Consider the following 24,164-nt stretch of genomic DNA (forward strand, 5'->3'; position numbering starts at 1 on the left):
TTCTGAGTGGTGGAATGGTATGAGATTGTTGAAGAGTGAAAATGAAAGCTGTGCAGAGAGAGTTTGGTTAAAAAGTTATATTGGAAATTAATAGTATAAGATAAGCTTATGACCATACCGTGCAGGAAGTAGTTGCCCACAAAGAATGTAGAGCATGCATCATGAGTCCTGTGGATGGTAGTTGTGAGCATTTGTTATAATAAACCCTCTTTTACCTGAAGGAAATAGGACCAGTCTATTTCTAACTGACATAGAAAGAAGAGATAAAAAAATCAAATCAAAGCATCTTCAGTTTCTTCGATATACTAAATATTTAATCTTCTTTTGTTTGTATGCAAAACATAGAGTTAAATATGCTTTAACTCTTTTTTGTTTCTCTAAGATTATAATTTCACTCTCTCAGGACGTTACCTGATAAAAAGTTACATTGATACTCTCTTAATTAGTCTCATCATTACTAAGAACTAAAACCTTTAAAATTAAGATATATATATATATATATATATATATATATATATATATGAATATAATATAAACTAAGACTATATTTAAATCTAAAAAGTATATTGTAGTATTAATTTTGTAAATTCAAATTAATTTTAAAAATTCAATCATTTAAGATCTTGATTTATACCCAAGGATGGAAATGTATTTAAGTCGGACGTATTTTGATTAAAGAGACTTTACAAAAATTAATTTACTTAACTCATTTAGTAAATAGGTTTAATCTGACAAATGCCTTATATAGAGTATGTAACAAGTCTTTAACAAGCAACCTTACTTACTTTTACTTTTTATTGTACATTAATATTAAATAAAATAATAATATTTATAGAAAAGTATGTTTTATGAAGAAAATTTCCTGCATTTAATAATCATTTATATTGATGTTTGTTTAAATTGTTTACATTATTGTCGGATAATATATTAACGCGTCATTAAAAATGTTTGAGCTTTCTTTTAAGATAATGATTGTGTAAGATAAGTTTCTAAGAGAAATGATAGCAATGTAACGTATAATTTATAATTTAAAAATAGAAACATTAATTTAGGAGTGACAAAAAGTGAGATTTGAATAAATAAAAAAATGTGAAAAAAAGTGTTAAAGAGAGTGTTGCTGCCATTTCTCAATTTTTAATAAATTTATTAAAAAATATATTTGTAAAAAAAATATGTTTTATGAAAAAAAATTTATTGCATTTAATAATTTTTTATACTTCTGTTTAAATTTTCTATATTATTATCAAATTGTATCATTAAAAATGTTTAAATTTTTTTCAAATCAAATTAATCTTCAAGAAGGATGTTAGTAATACATTTTTTAACACATTATTTATTATTAATTAAAATTTATTAAAAATTATAAAAGTATGAGATAGAAACATTATTTTTGGAGTTAAAAAAATAAAATTTATATTTTTTATAATTTTTAACCAAAAATAAAAAGTATGTTGGAAAGTATACTGCTAATATTTCTTTATTTTTAATAATTTAAAAATATCTTTCAATTTTTAATAAATTTATTGAAATTTATATTTATAGAAACGTATGTTTTATGAAAAAAATTAACTGCATTTAATAATCATTGATACGTTTGTTTAAATTTTCTACATTATTGTCAAATAATATATTAATACATCATTAAAAATGTTTGAGCTCTTTTCTAAAAAATGAATGTGCTAATTTAATTCTCTAACACATTTACTGTAAGCTGAACTTTATTAAAAATTATAAAAGTATCAAATAGAAATATTAATTTAGGAATAAGAAAAAAGTGGAACACGTGTATTTTTTTATAAATTTTAGTCAATAATAAAAATTATGTCAGAGAATGTGTTGCTACTATTTTTCAATTTTAATAATTTAAAAGATTTTTTTAATCACACTTTTTACTATCTACTAACATTTATAAAAAATCATATTAGTCTTACTTTTTTTCACTTCTATATTTATATTTTTTATATTTTTATAATTCTAATAATTTTTAATTAATAAAAATATATATTAAAAAGTATGCTGCTATTATTTTTCAATTTTTAATAATTAATAAGAATGAGATAATTTTATAAAAAGATGTAGAATGACGAGAAATCTATCAAGTGTATATTATATTTGGTGAATGAAACTTTCGTTCCTCATTTCTATCAATTGGTATACTAATTGTAACGTATGGGCATTAGAAAATTTGGTCAATGGGTGAGTATGGTTGGGCCACTGAACCACTTGAACTAGAACTACAGCTCAGGGCTTCTAACTGCTTAAATTTATGATGGATACTTTTTATTATTTAATAAAATTACCTAATTTTATTAAATAAAAAGATGTTACTGACACTGTTTAAATTTTTGTTTCAACGTATGCTTAATTATTAAATAATATTTATTAAAATAAAAACATATTAAATTATGAGTAAAAAAAGAATAAAACACATAATTTAATAGTTTTTAATAAATTTTAGTAAGTATATTAAAAATGTGTGTTATTAAAAATAAAAATATCTCATCAATAATAATTTTTTATGGAAACATATTTATGATACATAGTTACGAAATTGTTTATTGAATTTTTTTTTATAGTATATATTAATGCATTGATATTTTAAAAAATTATACATCTTCTGATTTTTTTTATAAGAAACAAAATGAAGCATTATTTTAGTCTCTAGTATAAAAAATAAATGATAAATTTAAAATATATTAATTATTAATTTTTTTATACTTTTTTATCAGTATGATAAATATACAAATTATTAATTATATTATTTAATATTATAAATATTTTTGAAATAAAATTTATATTTATAAAAAATATAACAGATTTAATTGCTTTTTTTTTATTTTAATAATTTAAATTTTTGTTTTTTATAAAAAAGATGGGAAGGAAGTAGCATATTTTGAAGACTTGCACAAGTCACGGATACACTGCTGGCTGTGGTAGCTGTTTAGACGTAGTTATAGTTAGGTCACTAGTAACCGACCATTTTATTAAATTGCTCTGAAATTTCATTGGAAATTTTATCATCCAATAACTTGGTGGACTTGGATCACCAATTTTCCAATCCTATGATTCTCAATTATTTACAAATTATTAATATCAGAAATGTTATCGACACGTTTTTTTATTATTAATTAAAATTTATTACAACTAAAAAATATAAAAATATATTAATTTAAGAATAAAAAAGAAAGAATAAGACGTATATAATTTTTAATAAATTTTAATCAAATAATAAAGATATATTATAAAAATGTGTCAAAAATTACATTACTGATCTTGCTCCTTTCAGCTTTAATGGGATTCACAGCCACAGTATAGAAAAAGAAAAGAAAGAGTAGTATTACAAAGTAAGAATCCAAGAGTAGGTAGATATACAAACACTTTTATTATTCTTTAAGTGTGATTTAGAATTAGATTTCAAAGGAAGGGTAGATTTTTTTTTTAATTAATAATTTTTAAATTTTATAACTTTTCGAAATTAAAGTTCTAAAACTGTTTATCAGTATAAATTTAATATTATATATTAATTAATTAATTAATTTTATAAATATTACATAATTAAATTTAAAAATAAAATATTTTTTCTCCCAAAATTTAGCTATCACATATTTAAACCTTTAAATATGTTTTAATATCTCCATAGTTTATGAGATTTTGGTTTGAGTTTTTAATTCTTATTTAAACTTAAATTTTATAAATTCAACATTTATTTGTCTTTTTCATTAATACAGTGTAACAAAAAATTAGCATTAGACAATCTCTTAGTTACTTAAATTGTTATTAAGGACAAAAAAATTTGAATATTAAAAATTGAAGAACTTAAACTTGAACAAAAAAAAATTTAAGATGTTAAAATCAAATTTTCATAAAAATATAAGAAAAAGTATTTAAACCTTTTCAATAAACACACGATACAACCTCTAAATTTTATATATTTTTTAAAATAAATATTTTATTTTTCATCTAAATTAAACTCTTACAATTGTTAACTGCAGTGATCGTGATGGAAAATCAATAGTGCTGATGTACTGGGTAAAGATGATAGCAAAGTAATGATGAGTGTTCGAATTATTTTAGTGACAACATGAAAAGGAACTTAAAATCTTAAACTATGTATAAAATGTAATTTTAGTAAGAATCAAAACATTTAACATTGTTTGCTTAAATAGATTTTGCATAGATTGAATTTAGGTGGATATAATTCACCTTAAAAGAAAAAAAAAAGTTGGTTCGATGTTTTATTCATTTGTAAAAAGAAAATAAAAGCATATGTGAAACTGAGTAAAAACTTACTTCAAAGGCCAAGATTCGGGTGGAAGAGGACTTGAGGTTTTAATTTTTTTAAGTATTTTGTTAAATATAATTTTAAAAATAATATAAAAATGCTAAGAATAATATAATTTTTATTTGGTTGGGTGTTTGTAAACTAAATTTTATAAAATTAATTTTAATTAAAATAAATTTAAAATAAAGTAATTTATATTTGATTTTTTAAAAAAGTAACTTTATAATAAAATTTTAATATAAAAGTTTTACTTTACACAAAAACTATAATTTATTATATTAATTTAAAGACAAAATTAATGTTTCCTTTCTTTAACTTTAAAGTAACTTTGAATTTTGTCTTTTATTTTATCAATTTTAGTTCTCTAACTTATAGAAATATTTTAAATAATTTTTTAAAAAAAAAATACTAACTTCATTAAAAAAAAATTATTATTTTTTTATTATATGTATTGTGTGACTATTGTTTTTTTTTTTTCAAATCTTCGATGTGTCTCTTCCAACACTTCATCTTCCTTATCCATTTCATGTTTATCTTTTTATTCATTTTCATCTTATTCTCTTTTCTTTTTCTTTTTTTTTTCTTGCCAATTCACCCATTCACAAGTTACCTATACATTTAGGGAAGTGTCATCATTAAGAATGTCTTTGAAAAGCTAAAGCAGAAGACCTTCTTCCTAAGACTTGATTAAACACTAATAATTTTTTTTAAGAAATTGTACCCTTCTTAAAACTTTCTCATGGGAGATTTTAATATCTTTCCTTTTTTTGTAATAAATATATTGGTTTAAAAATATTACTTTTGCATAAGTGATTCATATTTAAATTTGAGTCGTTGATAGAAGTAGTATAAAAATAGATTGCTAAGATTAAAAGTTAAAAATGTTAATAAATATGAAAAGAAGTTATAAGTGAGATAGATGAAGAAAGATAATAAGGTAAAATTGATATTTTGGATTATGTATAAATCAATCTGTATAACATAAAATATGCGTAAAACTTTAAAATTTTCTGCATAAATCAATCAAGATAGACTAACACATGAGTGTTTTTAAATTTTTTGCGTAATTTTGAAATTGTATGTAATTAAGTCTAATTTATCATCCTTAAAATTTAAATATACCAACATGTATTTATGAAAATGAAATTACATAGAGATGAAAATGTGGTCTTTCCTCGTCAGAACTATTCCACACGCAGAAGAAGCTTAATGGTAAAGCATATTCCCAGGCTAAGGTTGAGAGGAATGAGGCAACTCACTTGCTTACTTGAGTTCTGAAAGTACCGATTTCCTGATCTCAGAAAAGTATCAGATCTACTTTCTATTTGTTTGAATTGTCCTGATATCAAGACTTTATCGAAATGAATTAAGTAATGAAACGCTATGTTCATATTCTGAACCATTCGCTACGTGGTCTTCCCTCGTTCTCTTTTGTGACTTCTACCGCTATTTCCTCTAAATCGCATGCACTCCCTTATCAATTAAAACTGGATTTCAATTTGTATAACAAAAAACAGGTTGAGATATGGCTGGAAAAATCTCACTGGAAAGAAAAAGACCTCTAACAAAACTAAGAAGAAGATGAAATATGGAAAAAAAAGTAAAAATGAAGAAGATGCAGAAAATATTTTTTTAAAAAAAAAATTACAACTTTTTACATTGGTTCTTAGAGAGAACTGATGTAAAAAGTTATTCTTGTTTATGTAACTATTTCTACATTGGTTCTCTCACAGAACTAGTGTAAAAAGTTATCTTTTTATATAGTAATACTTTTACATCAGTTATGTTGTCCAACCGATGTAAAAGACCTCAACCTCAACATAAACTTGGATAAATTGTACATCAGTTTAATTCTATAACTGACGTAAAAATCTTTATGTACAATTTTAAAAGAATGTAATACATGACACTAGATATGTCCTATAGGCATTGTTAAATGATGAAAGCGTGAATTTGTATGCATTACCATTTTTGAAACCTTAGTTCATATCACATTTTATTGCATTGGTACACCGTAAATGGCTCCATCTTCACAGAAGAAAGGTAGAAGTGCGGAAACTATTCTACCATTGATGAACATTGTCTTTTTTTGTTTTTATTTTAAAAATTTTTTTGTAAACTATTGTATCTATATTGCCCAAATCTTTTACTTTACTCACCTAGTGAGTTCATGAAACTTTTGAAAAACGCAGTGCACTTAGGTAAATAAAAAACGAGATGAGAACAGAGGTTAAATAAGCATCCCACACCCAAAAGATGCCCCATATAAGTCTTCTCCAAAACCCCCCCCAGTAACTAAGGTAAATAACGTAAGAAAAACACTTATTTCTATACTGATTTCGGAAGAGAGATGAAAAGGGGATGTTTTGTTTATGAGAATAAGAAAGTATTTATAGCTATAGCAATATAAACAAGAATACTCACATGTGCCGTAGGAACATGTACATAGAAAATACGAGAATTTTCACCTTGCTGAAGATAGGAAGGTTTTACAATGACCACAATATTGAAAGGGCATTAACATCATATTACCATACATTTGATGTAGATATGTTTATGAGTTAAGTTGTAAACGGTGCATGTTTTATAACATCAGTTATGCACACAACTGATGCAAATATAGTGTAATAGTAAATTATAAAAGGTGTACATTTTATTACATCGGTTCACCCACACAACTGATGCAAATATAGTGCAATAATAAATTGTAAAAAGTGCGCATTTTATGACATCAGTTCACCCACACAACTGATGTAAATATGTTTATGACTTAATTATTAAAGGTCCTTATTTTTTGGCATTAGTTAAGCAAGCAACCGATGCAAATATCTGCGACACATTTGTTAAACTCTGTCTACAATTTAACATCTTTTAACTATCGAACCATTATAAAAACTATAAAATATTCATTTTTTTTTCATATTTGTGACCTGCATAACCAATTTCATTGTAGTAATACAATTATCTCCTTATTGAGAAAGGCTAAGAACACAACTCATTACATTTTGTACTACTGCACAGTATACAATCGTTATAAATATGCAACCCAAATATCTATTTTTAATATACACTACATTAATATTAATAAACTCATTGCAACTCACTGATGTTGAAATATTTTTCTTCCAAAACATTAATTTCTACAATGAATTTTAAATCTACCCGATGCTCATAGTGATTAACCCATCAAAATATCTTTACTTTTTACATTGAATCTTCACAACCTGATGTTATTTTTATCTTAAACTTAACTTTATACATAGTTAGTATTTGAAATTTCATGTTTTTAACATTGTAAACGCTCAACACCTGTTGTTCTGTTATACAATTATCGTTATAAATTAAACTCTCAACATCCGATTTTTAATAAACTCGATATATATATATATATATATATATATATATATGACCTTTATATATCAAAATAACAGAAGTTGAATATTTATAATATAGAGTTGAATAAACTGGTCTTTTTACCGCTAAAGATGAAGAGAACCAACAAGAAGAGGAAGAAAACATGAAAAAAGAATAAAAATATGAAATTATCAATGTATCCTTTCAAAAATCTAACTTAAATAACTGATATCATGTAATCCATTTTTAATCACTCGATTAAAATCAATGGTCCATAATGTATAATTATTTTTACAAAAGTTTTCTTTCTCTTACTTTTTACAAAAGAAGTGAGGATATTAGAATCCACCTTTTCTCATCTCTAACTCCAATTGTAACTTTAAAAATTTTGAGTCTTTTGCTTAAGATAAAAAAGTATGGAATATGCTAAAGGTTCGCTTTATAGTTGTAACAAGAGTTAGGTTGAAAGGCCTATTTTGTTTTTATTTATTTTTATGTAAACTCCAATAAAGAAATGATTATTGTAAAATAAGAAAAATTAAGTTTATATATTATTTCAAAAGAAACTTTTAAGCAGCTACTTTCAATAGACATTTAGTAACAAATTTGAAAACAGAGAAAAATAAAGAAGAATAAGAAAAACATGAAATAAAAAGATCAAGATAAAAGGAAGGAAGAAGATGATAAAATGAAAGAGACACAGTTAAAAATATGAAGAAAATAATGACCAATATCTATAAAGTATATGTGATAGAAGATATTTAGTGTTTTTAATGAAAAAAAAAGTTATTTAAAACATTTTTTTGAAGTTAAAAGATTAAAATAAATTCAAAAAAAGGTAGAGAAAGCTTGTTTTAAAGTTATAAGACAAAAAGACTAATTTTACTTAATTTAAATAATTTTTAAAAAATTATTATAAAATTATCAAATAATTTTACGTAAATTCAAAATTACAGTAACATCTTCAAAGGTAATACTAGAACTTCTTAAAACATATTCAAACATGCTATGAACTTTTATGGCATGAATTTTTTCCTTGCTCTCATAAAAGTTGGAACAACTAATTCATTTTCTTTAATATTAATTTTGATTATTTAGAGTAAGAGTTGAAGATAAGCAACTAAATATTATATATATATATATATAAATTCTATTTATTGATGCTTTAACTTAATTCAAAAAGACGATATAAAAAAAACAACTCTTTTCTTTAAGTATATTTTATTCAAATAAACTAATAAATTTTGAGTTTATTAATTAAATCCAATAAAGCGATAATCAAACAACAATTTCCAAACCGAGAGAAGGTGGATGATAATAAAGAAAACACAAGAAAAGAACAAAACAAGTTACTTTATATAAGATATAGATCAGCACCACTTTAAATCATAGGTTTGGTTCCAGTCAAATTAAAAGGCACATAGTGGAACCAACTTACTTTCAACAAAGTTCGAAAGAAATAAAAGTGCAACAAGAAAAGGGGTTTTAGTACAAAATAATGACACTTCATAATTTCATTGACAAAGAATGCCACAAACAATACTCCACTAGCTAGGCCTAGGATGGAGTGGCACAGAGTTTTTCTGCTATTTTTAAAGATAATTAGTGCAATCACTTTTTACCTTGACGCTTTTTTTTTAATCTCATTAGAGATAGCTTAATTGGGAAAGTGAACAAGGAAAGTAGGGTGCCCACCTAATTTCAAAATTGCCTTAATTTGATTTCCACTACACACATTATATCTTGTGGGTAGAAGTTCTTTTTTATTTTTTACACTTGCACCAAATTCTTTCACTAATAACCTCTGTATTTAGCACTAGCACATTAATTGAACACAAGACAAAATGTTCAGGCCCAAAGCGCGAGGACAGACATTGCAGCAGAGCCAAGAGTTAATGCAATAAAAGACACCTTTTTCAACCACATATTGGAATTCATAAGCTTGTTATGAAAAAAATCAACTGCTATAAGGTCAACAAGAGCCATGTAAATTAGTATCCCAGAAGAAACTGAACCTAGTAACCCTTCCATTATCAAGGCATTAGGGTTACTATCATCATAACCAGTGATTGAGAATAACACCATCCCCAAAATTATCCCCATTGGTGTGGTCACTGAAAACATGAAGCACATGTACGCCATTGTTCCAAAGTTAAACCCGGCCTGCAATTGTGAGTACCATACACACACAAAGATACCAATCAACATCATCTTTTGTCACGAGACATAATATTAACAAGTTACCTACAAATAAATGTATCCACATAAACAATAGTTCATTAATAAATGCACTTTGTATTAGTTCATGGATTAATTTGAGGGAGCCATAAATTTTTTCTGGATAAGTCGAAGTCATGAAATTAAAGAACCCATCAATAAATACAGAAGTTTGTATATAATAATTTCAGCTTATATGACAAAAAAAAATGTAATAGCTATCTAGAGGATGCTTGTTTTGGTTGTAATTTGTACTGAGTATAAAAAACACAAATATTTTCTTATATAGTCTACGTCATGATATTAATTTCTGATCAAATATATAAATCAAACTATCAATGCTCTTCAAGCTAGAAACATATATAAGTTAAAATTATGGTTTAAAACCAAATTTCCCTGCAATAAATTAAATAAAATCCAAACACACATGCACCGAATATTAATTTTCCAAACTAGTTTATGTCATAATGTTGTATTGTATAATAGAACGCGAACTATGGTAGGGAACATAATAGTTTTATGAACTAGCTTGTGTGTATTTTGAATTAGTTTACAGTATTGATTTATCAAATATTTAACTTATGTAATAAATATTATACTTTTTAATTTAAAAAAACACATTATTTTTATATGCTTAAATTCAATCTTTTTAAGTTAAGATTAACAGAATCATATTATAGAAACATAAAAGAAGTAACCTGGGCAATGCAGCCACCAAGACCCATGCCTTCAAAAATCTGATGAAATGCCAAAGCAGCAACGAGGGGGCGAATGGTGCAAACATTCTGAGACATTCCCATGGTGACTCCTATAATGACTGAGTGAAAGATGATCCCAATCTCCAACACTTGTGACACCAATCTTTGCTTCAACCGAGCCAACTCTTCAACCCTCTCGCTGTCACTATCATCGCCGCCGCCGCCGCCGCCGCCTACAAATTCCATTCTCCACTCATCCTCCTTCTCTTCTGCCTCCATTGCCGCATAGTGCGCATGCTCCACGTGTGAGCTTGCCACGGCGTCCACCACCAGCGCCATCAGAGCCCCACCGAGGGTCACCTATTAATAGAACAGTAACAAAAATTTAATCCTAATAGCTATTATATATCTTTGGTTGTATATAATTTAAAGTCATAAATTTATACTTTATTTCATAAACACTATAGTATTCAATAATCAAATTGATATATTATATATTAAATAAATAAAAATAATTCTTTTCATAAATAAAAAGTGGCTAATATATTAACACAAATCGTAAAAGAAATAAGAATATAAAATTTTTGTAATTAATACATCTAAAAAGTATTTTTATTTTTTATATTTAAGATAAAAATTAATAATTATTTTTTATTAAAGTAATTTCTTTATGTTTTAAAAATTAAGATGATATTCTATACTAAATTAATCATAATCATCAATAGATAATGAAAAATAATGATCTATCTTAAGATATAAATATCTTTTAATTACCGAAACAAACACCTTTTTATTAATACTACAAAGATGAGAAGGAAGAAGAAATACCAAGCCCGCAAAAGGGAAATCCTTCCAAGGGTGCCGTGATGCCACCTGACAATCAGAGAGTGCAGCAAATGCATCAGGCAACACATGGACCAATGAAGTGGCGAGAATAACACCGGCCGCGAAGCATTTGATCACCAAAATCGCCATATCATAAAGAGACTTTCCTTGAAAGTATCGTGCTAGCATCACTGGTAACGATACACCCGCCATGCTAGTCACAAAAATTGTAAAGACAGAGACTACTTTTAAATGCGATGCCGCCACACTGTCTCGACATGCGGCGGCACGAGCAATGTCCGTCACACATGCCGCCATTGCGTGGATGAAGAGTTAACGTTGATGGAGTATTTCAAACGGTGTGTTGAAGGGCTTGAGGTGAAATGAAATGAAGCGCACTGGTTTTGAGTTTGGGTATTGTATCTTTTGAATGTAGTGAATAGGTCACATGCATGCATGCGTGGTCATGAAGGTTGTTTTCTATTGGTAGTTGCTTTGGTGTGCTGCGTCTGAAATCCATCCACAAAGTTTGTGGAAATGCATATATCATTTCTATTCATACACTGTTTAACGTTCAAACTTTTCTCTCAGCATTTTTAAAGTTACACGTAAAGGGGGAGATGACCAAAGTTATTTTAGGTGTTAGTTACACTATACACTGATGTTGCTGCGTCTCGTCATGTTTTCTAAGCAAAGAATAATTTTAAATGCTTTAATATTTGCTTTTATAAACATTTTAATTATTATATATTTTTTTAGATTTTTAAAAAGATAACAATGAATGTATTTTTATTTAGTGTTTATTTTATAAAATAAAAACTTATTAAAATAATGAATATTATACATTATGTGATAAAAAAAAGTAAATATATAAGATAAATACAAAAATTAACAGTGAAAAGAAAATTCAAAAGTGTGTATATATAATTCTCATCTTGTGATCTTGAATTAGAGGTTGTTTATTCTATAATTATTAAATATTACAGCGTTGAATTAATATTTGTATCAAATGGTGTTTTTTTATTTATTTTTTTAGACTATGAATATCTTTCACATAAAATAATTATACTTAAATCGATTACTAAATATGATAAAATGATAGGATCCTCTGAAGAAAACATGAAATTCTGGTGTTAGTGAGCCTCTAGCATGGTGTGGTGCATTCAAGGTTTTAGTGCAAAGTTAGCCAACTTAGGCATTAAAACTGCAAAATGTGATAAAATACTTTGATTGGAAGGTCTGAGAGTTGAGTCTGATAATAAAAGTACGAGATTTTAATATGAAGCTTAGATATAATATCTTGAGTTCTCTAACTTATAAAATTTAGCTTTATAAACATTTAATACAATTTGATATTTAAGACTTAAATTTGAGATCATATACTCGTTAAGTTAGAAGGATTATATATACAAACATCTAGAGAGGTTCTTTTTTACTTTCACTCTCTTCAACTTATTACTTTTAGAAAATATTTTAAAATAAAACTATATATATATATATATATATATATATATATAACATTATTGGTGGAAGGAACCATAGATTGTTTCAACAAGAAGCCATTCTGATTTTATAACCTTGGAAGAAGCAACAGAATAGAGATATTCATATTAGCAATAATGTTTCCCCAGAAAAATACCATTAATATTCTCTCTCTCCAATATACTTTCTATTATAAACTAAAATTTATTAAAAATCATATAAATTTTACCTTTTTTTACTCTTAAATTAATAATTTTTTATTTTTATAATTTTTAATAAATTTTAATTAATAAAAAAATATTAAAAAATATGTTGCTAAGGTTTCTCCCGTCTCCGTACTGATAGGCATCAACGCCAAGTAAAATAATAAAAGTTTTTCATTTTTAGTTTTGCTTTGATTGTATGGCATTGCTCTTACTATTTTTAGTATTTACATATTGCTGTTCGGAGAGCATTCCTCTTCGCATATTCTATATTATTAAATACATGTTTGGATAACTTTTTTTTTGATAAATTAATCACTTATTTTTTACATTTTTATAAGACAATTATTAAAAAAATAAAAAATTATTTTACTAAAAATAATCTCATCTAAACATGCATTAACATTAAGTTAACACTTAAAAATAGATTAGCTGATCCGACATTGGTACCACTCATTTAACAAACTTAGCCTGCTTAATTTTGCCATTGTCTATAAAAAATTCAACTAAATTAATGATTTTAATTTCTCTAATTATTAATTTTTACTATCTATTAGACATATTAAATATTAAATTGACAGTAATAAATTCGTCACTAGCATTTTTAAGGAAAAAAGTGTTAGTTATGGTAAACGATTTTTCTTTCCTTTTATAAAAGCATCAACATTAAAGCTGTTTTTTTTATTCTTTCTATTTCTCTTTTTTTTTTCAGGTGCATGTGCCCATATAGTTATATTGGGCCGAAGCATGTCCATTTTATATCTTTACTCGCTTGATCGTACAAAATTGGGCTTGTCCCACATTGTATGCAGTTTTGGGCTGTTGTGCTTCTTATTCAAAGGATGATTGACCAAAAAATAAAATAAAATATTGGACAAAAAAGTTATTAATATCAAAATTTAAGATGTTTTTAAGATCCAATCCGAAATTGATTAAAGTAAATAAAAAATGTTAAAAAATAGTATACTTTATAATTATAATATAATAAATACTTTATATTATTTTTAAAATTTTATTTGCATAAAATAAATGTTAATCTTAACAACCCAAAAAATAAAAATAAAAATCTACAACATAAAATGTTTCAGCTCATTGTTTCCTTGTGACCCAGAATATTTTTGGTACAGGTACATTTGGTCAGATATATCAATCCTGAATTCTTTTGTCATCTACCCTCAAGCCAAACTAGTTCAGTTTTACTATCCTACCCTCAAACATGAAAGCAATTTCTTAGTCTTGTCTGTCTTCAACTTTATTTGGTATCAATCACTTTTTAAATTATATGCAAGCTCAATGATTTTAACATTAATAACATAAAAACAAACATAAACAAACTTAATATTTATAACATACAAACAAGTTTAGAGGTCCAATTCACAACATCTAAGCCCACTTTAACTAATTTTCAAAGGTACATAACTTCTTTGCATATAGCTAATATAACATGTAAACTAGACGATTAACACTTAGAACATGAGCTTTTGTAACTATCTAGCATACATAAATCTCACTCTAACACATAATTCTAAAGTGAGACAAAAGCCATTATCACTACTCTGATTCCGAAACCACACACCTGCAGGAGGCAAACAAAAGAAAGATAATAGCCAAAAAAGAAATGACTAAAACAAGTGTTAGCTCTGATTTTAAAAATAGAAGAAACATGGCTAAATCAAATGGCATAGTAGCTTTTAATTTTATGATAAAAGAAAGTAAATTTTTTTTCACATAGTAAACAAAAAATAAGATCACCACTGACATAATCATACAAACATAACAGCAAAAATCACATAACTCTACATATAATTATGAAGTAAAAAGAATCCTTACCCTAACTTAAAAAAAGTAGATCATCTTAATCATCGTCACTCCAGCCACCATGATCACATTCAAAGCCGTATCCACAGCCATCATCATCATCATCATAGCCGTATTCATTGTCACTGTTGTGGTTATGACCAAGCTCATAACCACCGTTATACTCAGATATATCATCACTATCGTCAGATTGACCCTCCTTGTTGCTGTCTTGATCATTGTAACCTTGACCACGTTTACTACTTTGGCTGTATCCACAACCATGCTCAAACCCATGTTCATAACCACTGTCATAGCCATCCTCATAGCCTTTTTCATACCCTTTTTCAAATCCACTACCATTTTCATGGCTTTTCTCTTGCTCTTTCATCTTCTCATTATAGTTCCCTTCCTTCTTCTCTCCTTTGTTTTCCTCATGGTTCTTACCCTTGTGCACCTCATGGCTCTTATCCTTGTGATCCTCATGGCGTGACCCTCCCACATGCTTGTAATCATCATCATCATCATCCCACCATGGACATGCCATTGTTTCAGAGTTTTGATATCAAATACTATAAAGGAGAAAGCGAATGATAACTACGATGGAAGGATATAAAGTACTATCATTCAACCTTAGGAGGTAAAAATACAAAAATACCAAGTCCCCTGTGTCACAGTACTCACCTCTATGCATAAAAAACAAAAGGTGTCATTTCACATCACTTTCTTTTACTTCTTTTACACTCCTTCTACGTGTTAAAATGTACAGAGATATGAAAGAAATAGAGGAAGAGTAAAGGAAACTAATCGGATGCAAAGAGATACAGGAAAAAAAAAAAGGTGATGTGAAATAATTGAGTTTGTAATTTTTTACAAAAAATAATTATTTATTTTTTAAAAAGATTTCTAGATATTAACAAAAATAAGTAATTATTTGATTAATAACATAAATTAAAATAAACATGCAGTAAACAATTTATAATTTGAACACTTGTTTGGAGATTAAGAGCCTTTTAATTTAGTAAAAATGCTATGGAGAAGAGTAATTATAATTACAACCTACATTATTTTAGGGTGCTTTTATAAAACATAGCCTTGAAAAGGAAAGTCCTCACCTCTCTTGACATTTTATTACATATAACAAAGAGGTACAGAGAAGGCATAAAAAGGTTATCTCATGAAATGAATATCTTTTAAAAAATAGATTAGCTTAATTCAAATGAAAGCAAAGCACTCAAGTGAAGAAATGGAAATAAACCAAGCATATGCATCCGAAACTTACTAGATGTTTATTGAATTTCACGTTCACGTAAACTCCGAAACAGTCCATCATCAAGATAAACAAATTCTGGCTATAAACTCAAATCTCTTAAAACCAATTATACTGACTACTTAAAGGGTTTGGAAGTCTAGAAGAAACAGTTAAAACCATAACATGTCCCAAAACATGCAAAAAAAATTCTTAATCACCTCAAGTGCTTTGTATGATTACCACTACAAGTCTTTTAACCATCTTACTGAAAACCAAGATCTCCTTGAAGGAAATAAAGAGGATAGACTGAGAAGGAAGAAAACTTACCCTCTTAAGAAAATACTTGATTTCTTGGCTTCTTTGTATAACGTATTAGCATATATGAGTATTCATTGATGTACTGGGTAGCTCATGTTAATAGCATGTGATACAATGACCTTAAACACATGAATTGAAAGTTATCTCCTTTAATTTGAATGGATGCAGAGACACATATACATACACACAAAAATTGTTATTGTCGTAATTTTAAACATATTCTTAGTGTATAAAATAATAAAAAGGTGCTTCTATCCCTTTAACAGTGTGAAATGTAATAAAAAAATATAAGATAAAGAGATAAAAATAAAAAAATTATAAAAAATGAAAATCCACCTAGAAAATCAACGTTCATTCATGATCAGTACATTTCCTCTCCCCCTGTCCTTTTCTGCAGAGTCTCACTCAGAAACAGATTTGACCACCAAGGCGAAGACTGAATAAAACAGTTACGCCATACAAATGATAATCAGTGGCAAAACTCAGCAGTAAAGTTGAAATAGGATAGCTTATTTTAAAGTTTAGCTTAATTATGATAAATACAATTCTAGTAATGTAGATTACAATCATGTTTTAAGGAGGATGTTTTAAATTTCAGACGACACTTACAATTTATCCTCAAACACAATTATGATAAGGTGCTTTAAAAGATCGAAAAAAAGTTAAAATTGTTGATTAAAAAATTAACTATTAAAATGTTAATAACTTTGAAGTTTGTTATATATAATCATAATTCCAAGCATTAATGATTTAATCAACAATTATATTAGTATTTTATTATTTAAAGCACATTCTTTAGTCAAATATTGCTTTAGACCACTGAATCTAAAATTATTATCAATACAATCTTAAAGCATATATATGTTTCTTTTTTCTTTTTTGGTCAATATCAATTTTTCTACAACACAAGTATGTGTATGGTTTTTGTCTTGGGTCCATATGTATGGTTGAAGAATAGTTTATAACAATTCTCAATGCTTTATTTTTTTTTCTCTAGGGTCCATAATGCTCGGATAGGTGTTGTTGCTTTTGGGCTTGTGGCCCCTTTATGTCACCCAAAAACAAAAAGAGAGTCTACTTTTGAGCTTGAACCATGTAGGGTGCATTTTGACCAGAAAAAAAAAAACCATGTAGGGTGCATTTATTTTAAATCATAGATGATCCATATCCAATAATCTTACCTTAGCACATATGATATATCATATCCTTTCTTTTAACGACTTGGCGTAATTTTTCTGTTGTTCACAAAATTTCTTCTTTCAAAGTTTTAGAAAGATAAATTGCAAATATCAAGAAGATACTAGCAATGCTACTTTATTTTCGTATTCATTTTCATTATAGTTTAATTTTATTATACTTATGTTAAATCTATCAAACATAAAAAGTAGATGAAGTGAAATAAACCAAACAATAAAACAGGAGTGTTTTTTCCTTTCCATTCGCATTGTATTCCTTTTATTTTGGATTTTTAATTTCTTCTGCAAATTATTTTTTTCATTTTAATCCTTTTCAAATTAAATTTTTCTTGCCTAATCATCAAACTGTATAAACTAATCTGTAGAAATATATGGTATAAAAAATTTATTTGGGTTTCAAAAATATGTGATTATTAATACTTTAGTATAAATTAAAAAAAAATTATGTGGAATGTAAGAATTAGAACTATGAAAAAAAAACTCTATTTATTCCTTTATATTTGTTATTTCAAGATTTTATGCAAAAACTAAAGGATAAATCTAATGTTGTCATTTTAACACAAGAAAAAAAGTACTCCTAATAAACAATAAAAATGCTTTAAATTAATTGTGAAAAAAAAGGCTAAAAATTTATTGCTGACAAAACAATTGAGGAATCTACAACTTTTGAACCCTTTCCCTCATCCATTTTCTGTATTTAAAATTAACAAAATGATTTGCATTCCTTCAAGTTGCAATTAGAGGTCAATGGTTTTACACCATAATATATATAAACAGTTAATATCAAATATGTTCATGTTTGATTGGGAAATAAGTCATGGAATGTCTTTGAAGATAAGCATGGAAACAAAGTGAATGACATTTATGAATATTGAAAGCAGCATGCAAACAGAGTTAGCTTCACTTAATGACATAAAATTTGTGCAAAACAAGGTTGTTGATAGACCAAATCCATTTGACCGTTGCAACTCATGGATTCTGGTTTTCCAAGGAATGACCTTAAGTGATAAAGAAAAATGGTTAACAATACATTTCATAACATATTTTATCTCATTCTTAATTATTAATTAAAATTTATTAAAAATTCAAAAAATATATATGAGTTTCATTATAATTTAATAATTCTGTTATCTAATTTAATGTTTTTTTATATTTTTATAATTTTTAATAAATTTGAATTAATAATAACTAAAAATATAATAAAATTTGTGAAAGTAATTTATAATTGAAGTGGTCCTGTGGCTACTTGCTACTTTGAATGTCTCTTCAATTCCTCAACCACTAAATCCTTCAGTTTGGAAGAGCTTTCATTTTCAAGTCAGATATGAATATAGTAGATGGCCTCCGCAGCATCTATTGGTTTATATCATCGGAGTACTTTCAGCTCCCTATTTTCGAAGACAAGGAAGAACCATGCATGCCCTTGGCCTTTCAGAAATATGTCACTCTTATGAATATTACTTTTTGTAAAAGAAAATTATGAAAATATAAGAATTGCTACAGAATCGCACCATTTTCAATATATCATTGTATCCGAATGTAAACATATAAATGATGATTATAACTTTATGCGTAATAAGGATGTCATTTTTTTTTCAATAATTAAAGACTGTATGTATGATTTATTTGTTTGTCTGCTATTAACTTATAATTAACATTGGCATTCATAGAGTAATATTTTTTTTTCATAGGCATTTAAAAGAAAAAGTGAAGATAAAAGTATGAATGATCAATTTTTTAATTGACTTTAAGGGCGTTTGGTAGAAAGATTTTTTAAAAACTTTAATATGAAAATGTCAAATTTTTATTCTTATTGTAAATATTTTTAAAGAATATTTTTTGATATAATATTCTCATAGAGTAATAGAAAATAATTATTTTTTATAATTATCATTTATATTATATTACGTTAATATGATATTATTCATGAAGTTGGGTTTTAGTTACTACTACCCTTTTTTTGTGTCTACTAAAATTCGCATCGTTGTTATAGGTTGAAATTAAAATGTATCACAATTTATATTAGAGACGAATTATTTGTATAATACATTTATTTTAATACTTGTTAATAAAATTACAGTAATGACTTATTTAATAGTTATTATTATGGATAATATTTGTGAAGAAAGTGATAAGGTTCAATAATTAATGACAAATAATATTCTGTATTATATATATATATATATATATATATATATATATTATAATTTATATCTTTTACTATTCTATCGCACTATATTGATGCTAAATATTTTGAACTTGGGACTAAGTCCGGTTAAAGCTCTTCATTCTTTTTTTTTACAGAGATTATTGAATTTCAATTATAAAAATATACATTTTATAATGTAATTAAAAAAAATTATTTTTTATTAAAATGTTGACACTATAAAAAAAGGTCCATGGTATAAATGGAGCCAATTGATATCTCAATCCTTTTATTGGAACCTTCATGATTGCTATTGTGTGGTGGTGCTGAATAGAATTGGAAGAATTACAGAATCTTTCTAAATACAAATCCATTAACTTTATATGGTTCTAACCGAGAACAAGGTCCCTAGTTAACTAACATTTGCCTTAATGGTAAAAAGTGAAAAGCCAAGCCATGTCTCTTTTTTGTTTTTTCGGTTGATTCCAATGAGCCAGGGCATGCAACTTTACACCATCAACATTCCTCATGTGGTTAGGGACAATAATGCTCCAAAACAAATGAAGGAGAAACCAACCACTTGAGACTTGAAACACTTGATTTTTGTTTTCCTTTATCATGGACCAGTTGTTGTCTAACTCTGACTTGAATAGAATAATGGTTACTTTCATGATCTCATATAAAATGGCTCAAAATCTCTTTATTTATATTTTTTTTTTCAGTGATGACATGTTTTGGAGACCATATCTCGATGCGATGCGACAAAGTGAGGGAAGAGGGTCCAGCTCAAAATTTTACCTGAGGGGAAGGGACAAAGTTTGGACCACAAGGGAATTGAGTAGTCAGAGTCATGAGGCACAAGATGGAATTGCTAAGAAGGACACCAAAGTGTGGCACCTAAATTATGGATATCTTTTGAGATTTTGTGTCACCGATGTGAAAGGAACTAGAGAAAAACCCCCACCAGGAGAGAGAGAGATGGATGGACTTATCATACAATACATGAGGTGGGTTTTGGTTCTTAGACAAAGCTAAGGAAAGAAAAGAAAAGGGAAAAAAATTAAGGTCAAGATATTTTCTAAGCTTTTTTTTGTCCCCCTTTTATTACTTTTTTCTTCTTTTTTTTTTCTTTTTGAGATCATGCTTTAAACCTCTCTTGGGTCTACAAAAAGAGCCCTTTTTGGTGGGGTTTTGGTTAATTCATGGAACGTGTTTGTCCCTTCATTTTTCAAAGCCTTTATGCACCACAAGTCCTCCGGGCATGAGAGCAATTTCCAATGTGGTATATGATGATTGAGCTCATCTCTTCCTCCAACTTCAGTCACAATGATCTTGCAATTCTCATCCTTGGACTCAGCAGCCATGTTGTGCACAAACTGGCACAAGGCCCTTACCAGCTTCCCTGAGAATGGCCCTTCATGATACACCCCATACATAAAGTAGAACCCAAATGGGTTGAAGAAATCAGGTATGGTAGGCAATTTCAAACATGGGAAAATTTTATCAATCAACCACCAACTCTTTGTGCACAACAAGCAAGAAAAAGGTGCTTTCCCTAGCCTTAACTTAAATATTTCCCCACTGTTCCATACACTCAGCATAGCCCAACTGTGTGGGACTTGTCCATCTAACCCAAAATCACCCCAAGCAATATCCCCTTTGAAATAGGCCACCCATGTTCCCAAGCTTAGCTTATTCCTAAGTATGTTGCCTATGTCATTAGGGAAAAACTCTGTGGAGCCCATGAATCTTCTATAGAGGGATTCAGCTTGTTCAATCTTCAACCTTGCTATCTCAATGTTGGATGAGATTTGAAAACAATGATTGTTAACCGGGTTAACAAGAATAGATGGAGTCCTAAACTTGGTGTAGCCAAACTTTCCCATGAAGAGACTAACCGAGGCTTGGTTGTCTTTCTCTGTTGCCATGTATGCATAGTCCACATCTTTGGAAGTGAACCATTCTTCTAACCTTCTCACTAGGCTAGAACCAATCCCTTTTCTCCTATGATGAGGAGCAACCCTTAAGCCAAGAACATAACCCACCTTTGCCAAATCCTTTGGAGGATGACCATGAACCGTGACCACTTTTATAGAGCCTTGAATGACACCAACCAATTCATTGTCCAATTCTGCCACCTACCATCAAATTGAGGAGTTAGTGGTGGACATGATGATCAAACAAGAAGAATAAGAAACACCAAGAGAAATTTAAGTTTGAATTCACGTTAGAAGACTTATAAATGTAGATTCAATGCAAAAATTACAATTAGTAGCGTTGAAGTAAACGTAGATCCAATGACATTTAAACGTGAATTCATACATGCTACAAAATTGTGATCCATTAAAAGAAAGAAAAAGTTACAAGGGCATGAAGTTAGTGGCATAGTGTTGTATATCACTTACAAGCATCATGTACATGGGACTGTTTCGGATCCTACAAATGGGGTCACCCATAGTGTCTGTGAAGAGAAACACGCTTTCTGATGGGCCTACCTCACATCTTCTCTCAAGATCTTCCACTTGAGCCCTATCAGATTGCCCCTCATAGCTTCGGATTCTGAACTTGTTGAATTCCATTTCCAAGGAAGAGATTTAGATATCTAGAGAAGGAACTTGAAGGAGTTTGTTTATTTGATGTGTGCTTGAGTGGAATAAAAGTAAAAGGGACCTCAAAGCTTAAGAAGGTACACAAGATACAAATGGCAAGACAGTGCAACCAACGAGAAGTAATACAAGTACTACAAGAAGAATGGTTTGGCATAGACTTCATTATGATAATGATTTTATATGCAGTGGATACAAAGAAAAACTAAAAACAAAAAATACAATAAAAGAGAGGTGGTAAGAGAGAGAAAGAGTGAGAGAAGGAGAGAGATTGGAACTTGGGAGAATGTTCTTTATCAGAATCATCAATAACCTAGGCTTCAATAATAATAGTAGACAAAAGTTAGATTAATAATGGAATGTGTTTTTTGTCTCTAGCTTTTTGTGCCCACTCCTCGTATATATATATATGTTAAGGTAATGCTGTTCTTTTATATGTAAAACTTTCTCATATATCCATATTTTTTATCGCCAGTTTTCTTAATTACAGTCTTTAAAACTAAATTTCAGAATCTAAAATTATATTTTTTATTAAACAATAAAATATTTATTATATTAAAAATAAATAAAAAAATTGTTAGTATTTATTTAACTTTAATCTTAAAAATTAGGGGTTAATATTTTCTTTTATTTTATTATTATTTTCCTTCATCATTAATGTTTTATTATCTTTCAATTGAGTTGTGTGACTCAATTTATGTGAAGCATTATTTTTCTATAGCTTAATTAATCATGCATAAATTTATCAATTCTTATATTTTTATACTATTTGTTTACATGTAGTTTTTACTTTCTTCTTTATTTTTATCACATCATCCATTATTATTTTTTTTCTCTTTTCTCACTATTTCTTTATTTTCCTTACCTATCTAACGCCTAAAATATGGGTGTTAACGTATAATTTTCTTAAGTTTATTTATACTTATATCTCTACGTATCATCGCGTGTCTGTGTGTGGTTTTTGTGTGTATCTACGTTAGGTTAACCTCAGGCTCACGCACGCCACGGTGCACGCCTATGGATTTGTGTTTTCGTACTACGCTGACGCTGATTCGTTAGTCAATTCAATTGATTGCGAAACTATACACCAAATCTTGTCTATCCATTAGAAAGATAAATTACATTTTTCTTAAGAAATATTTCAATTATCTAAGAAAATTTATTTTTTATAAGATTAACATGCGTTATATTTTAATTTATCTTAATAAGTATAAGTCTTTTAATTATTTTTCTTATGAATAACATAATCAGTATTTAGCTGGGAACCTTTGTATCTATTAGGAATCTTAAAACATAACATAAATATCTTGATGAAGTTTTAAAATCAATAAGATTTTGAAAAAAAATATTGTCTTCTAAATTTTCAATATTAGTAGCAAGATGTTTAAAGTAATTGGTAGTTAGTTCATGTAGTGTATATTTGATTTTTTATTTTTATTTTTTTTTAGTTAGGTGTAAACATTGTGTATGAGAAAAACATTTACTTAGAGAATAAGCTCTGTCGTATTATAAATGTTCCTTGAACAAATTATTACTCACGATCCTTAAAAATATATATATATATTTAAACTTAGTTGATAATGACCATAATGTAATGAGAAAAACGAATTAATTTAAAATTAACAGGTAACATATTTTTATCTCTTATGAGTGGAGAATGATCTTTTAAAACATAAAAATTAATTAAACATGAACATGTTAAAGTTTTTCGGGGGCCTTTGCAGCATGTTGGACAAGTTAAAATGGGATAAACCTTGTTTTAATGCCCGAGATTATAATAATTACTTA

General features: G+C 27.5%; 3 protein-coding genes across 3 annotated transcripts; all 3 read right to left on the bottom strand.

Annotated features, from left to right (window-relative positions):
- Nucleotides 1–9,484: 9,484 nt before the first annotated feature.
- On the bottom strand, nucleotides 9,485–11,727 carry LOC113851517 (zinc transporter 6, chloroplastic). The gene is made up of 3 exons (XM_027482025.1): nucleotides 11,380–11,727; nucleotides 10,552–10,911; nucleotides 9,485–9,799 (listed from the first exon to the last, which is right to left on the bottom strand). Exons 1-3 carry the CDS (start codon nucleotides 11,692–11,694, stop codon nucleotides 9,485–9,487), a joined length of 990 nt encoding a protein of 329 aa, XP_027337826.1. The 5' UTR covers nucleotides 11,695–11,727.
- A 3,189-nt stretch (nucleotides 11,728–14,916) lies between these two features.
- LOC113851206 (sarcoplasmic reticulum histidine-rich calcium-binding protein-like) lies at nucleotides 14,917–15,439 on the bottom strand. The gene has a single exon (XM_027481678.1). The coding sequence runs from the start codon at nucleotides 15,403–15,405 to the stop codon at nucleotides 14,917–14,919; it is 489 nt and encodes a 162-aa protein (XP_027337479.1). The 5' UTR covers nucleotides 15,406–15,439.
- A 4,830-nt stretch (nucleotides 15,440–20,269) lies between these two features.
- LOC113850343 (probable N-acetyltransferase HLS1-like) lies at nucleotides 20,270–22,631 on the bottom strand. The gene is made up of 2 exons (XM_027480850.1): nucleotides 22,176–22,631; nucleotides 20,270–21,908 (listed from the first exon to the last, which is right to left on the bottom strand). The coding sequence occupies exons 1-2, from the start codon at nucleotides 22,347–22,349 to the stop codon at nucleotides 20,916–20,918; spliced, it is 1,167 nt and encodes a 388-aa protein (XP_027336651.1). The 5' UTR covers nucleotides 22,350–22,631; the 3' UTR covers nucleotides 20,270–20,915.
- Between the last annotated feature and the right edge of the window lie 1,533 nt (nucleotides 22,632–24,164).

The sequence above is a fragment of the Abrus precatorius genome, unplaced genomic scaffold (assembly GCF_003935025.1).
Source record: "Abrus precatorius isolate BTA unplaced genomic scaffold, Abrus_2018 Scaffold9, whole genome shotgun sequence".
In the NCBI taxonomy this organism is placed as follows: domain Eukaryota; kingdom Viridiplantae; phylum Streptophyta; class Magnoliopsida; order Fabales; family Fabaceae; genus Abrus; species Abrus precatorius.

Bases quoted from the DNA above. Each gene is read 5' to 3' on its own strand.
- LOC113851517 (XM_027482025.1), bottom strand. From the start codon at position 11,694: ATGGCGGCATGTGTGACGGACATTGCTCGTGCCGCCGCATGTCGAGAC. The intron at 10,912-11,379 runs GTATTTCTTCTT...TTCTATTAATAG, and splicing joins ATTTCCCTTTTGCGGGCTTG to GTGACCCTCGGTGGGGCTCT. The intron at 9,800-10,551 runs GTTACTTCTTTT...TCACAATTGCAG, and splicing joins TTGGTGGCTGCATTGCCCAG to GCCGGGTTTAACTTTGGAAC.
- LOC113851206 (XM_027481678.1), bottom strand. From the start codon at position 15,405: ATGGCATGTCCATGGTGGGATGATGATGATGATGATTACAAGCATGTG.
- LOC113850343 (XM_027480850.1), bottom strand. From the start codon at position 22,349: ATGGAATTCAACAAGTTCAGAATCCGAAGCTATGAGGGGCAATCTGAT. The intron at 21,909-22,175 runs GTAAGTGATATA...ATTTGATGGTAG, and splicing joins GTCCCATGTACATGATGCTT to GTGGCAGAATTGGACAATGA.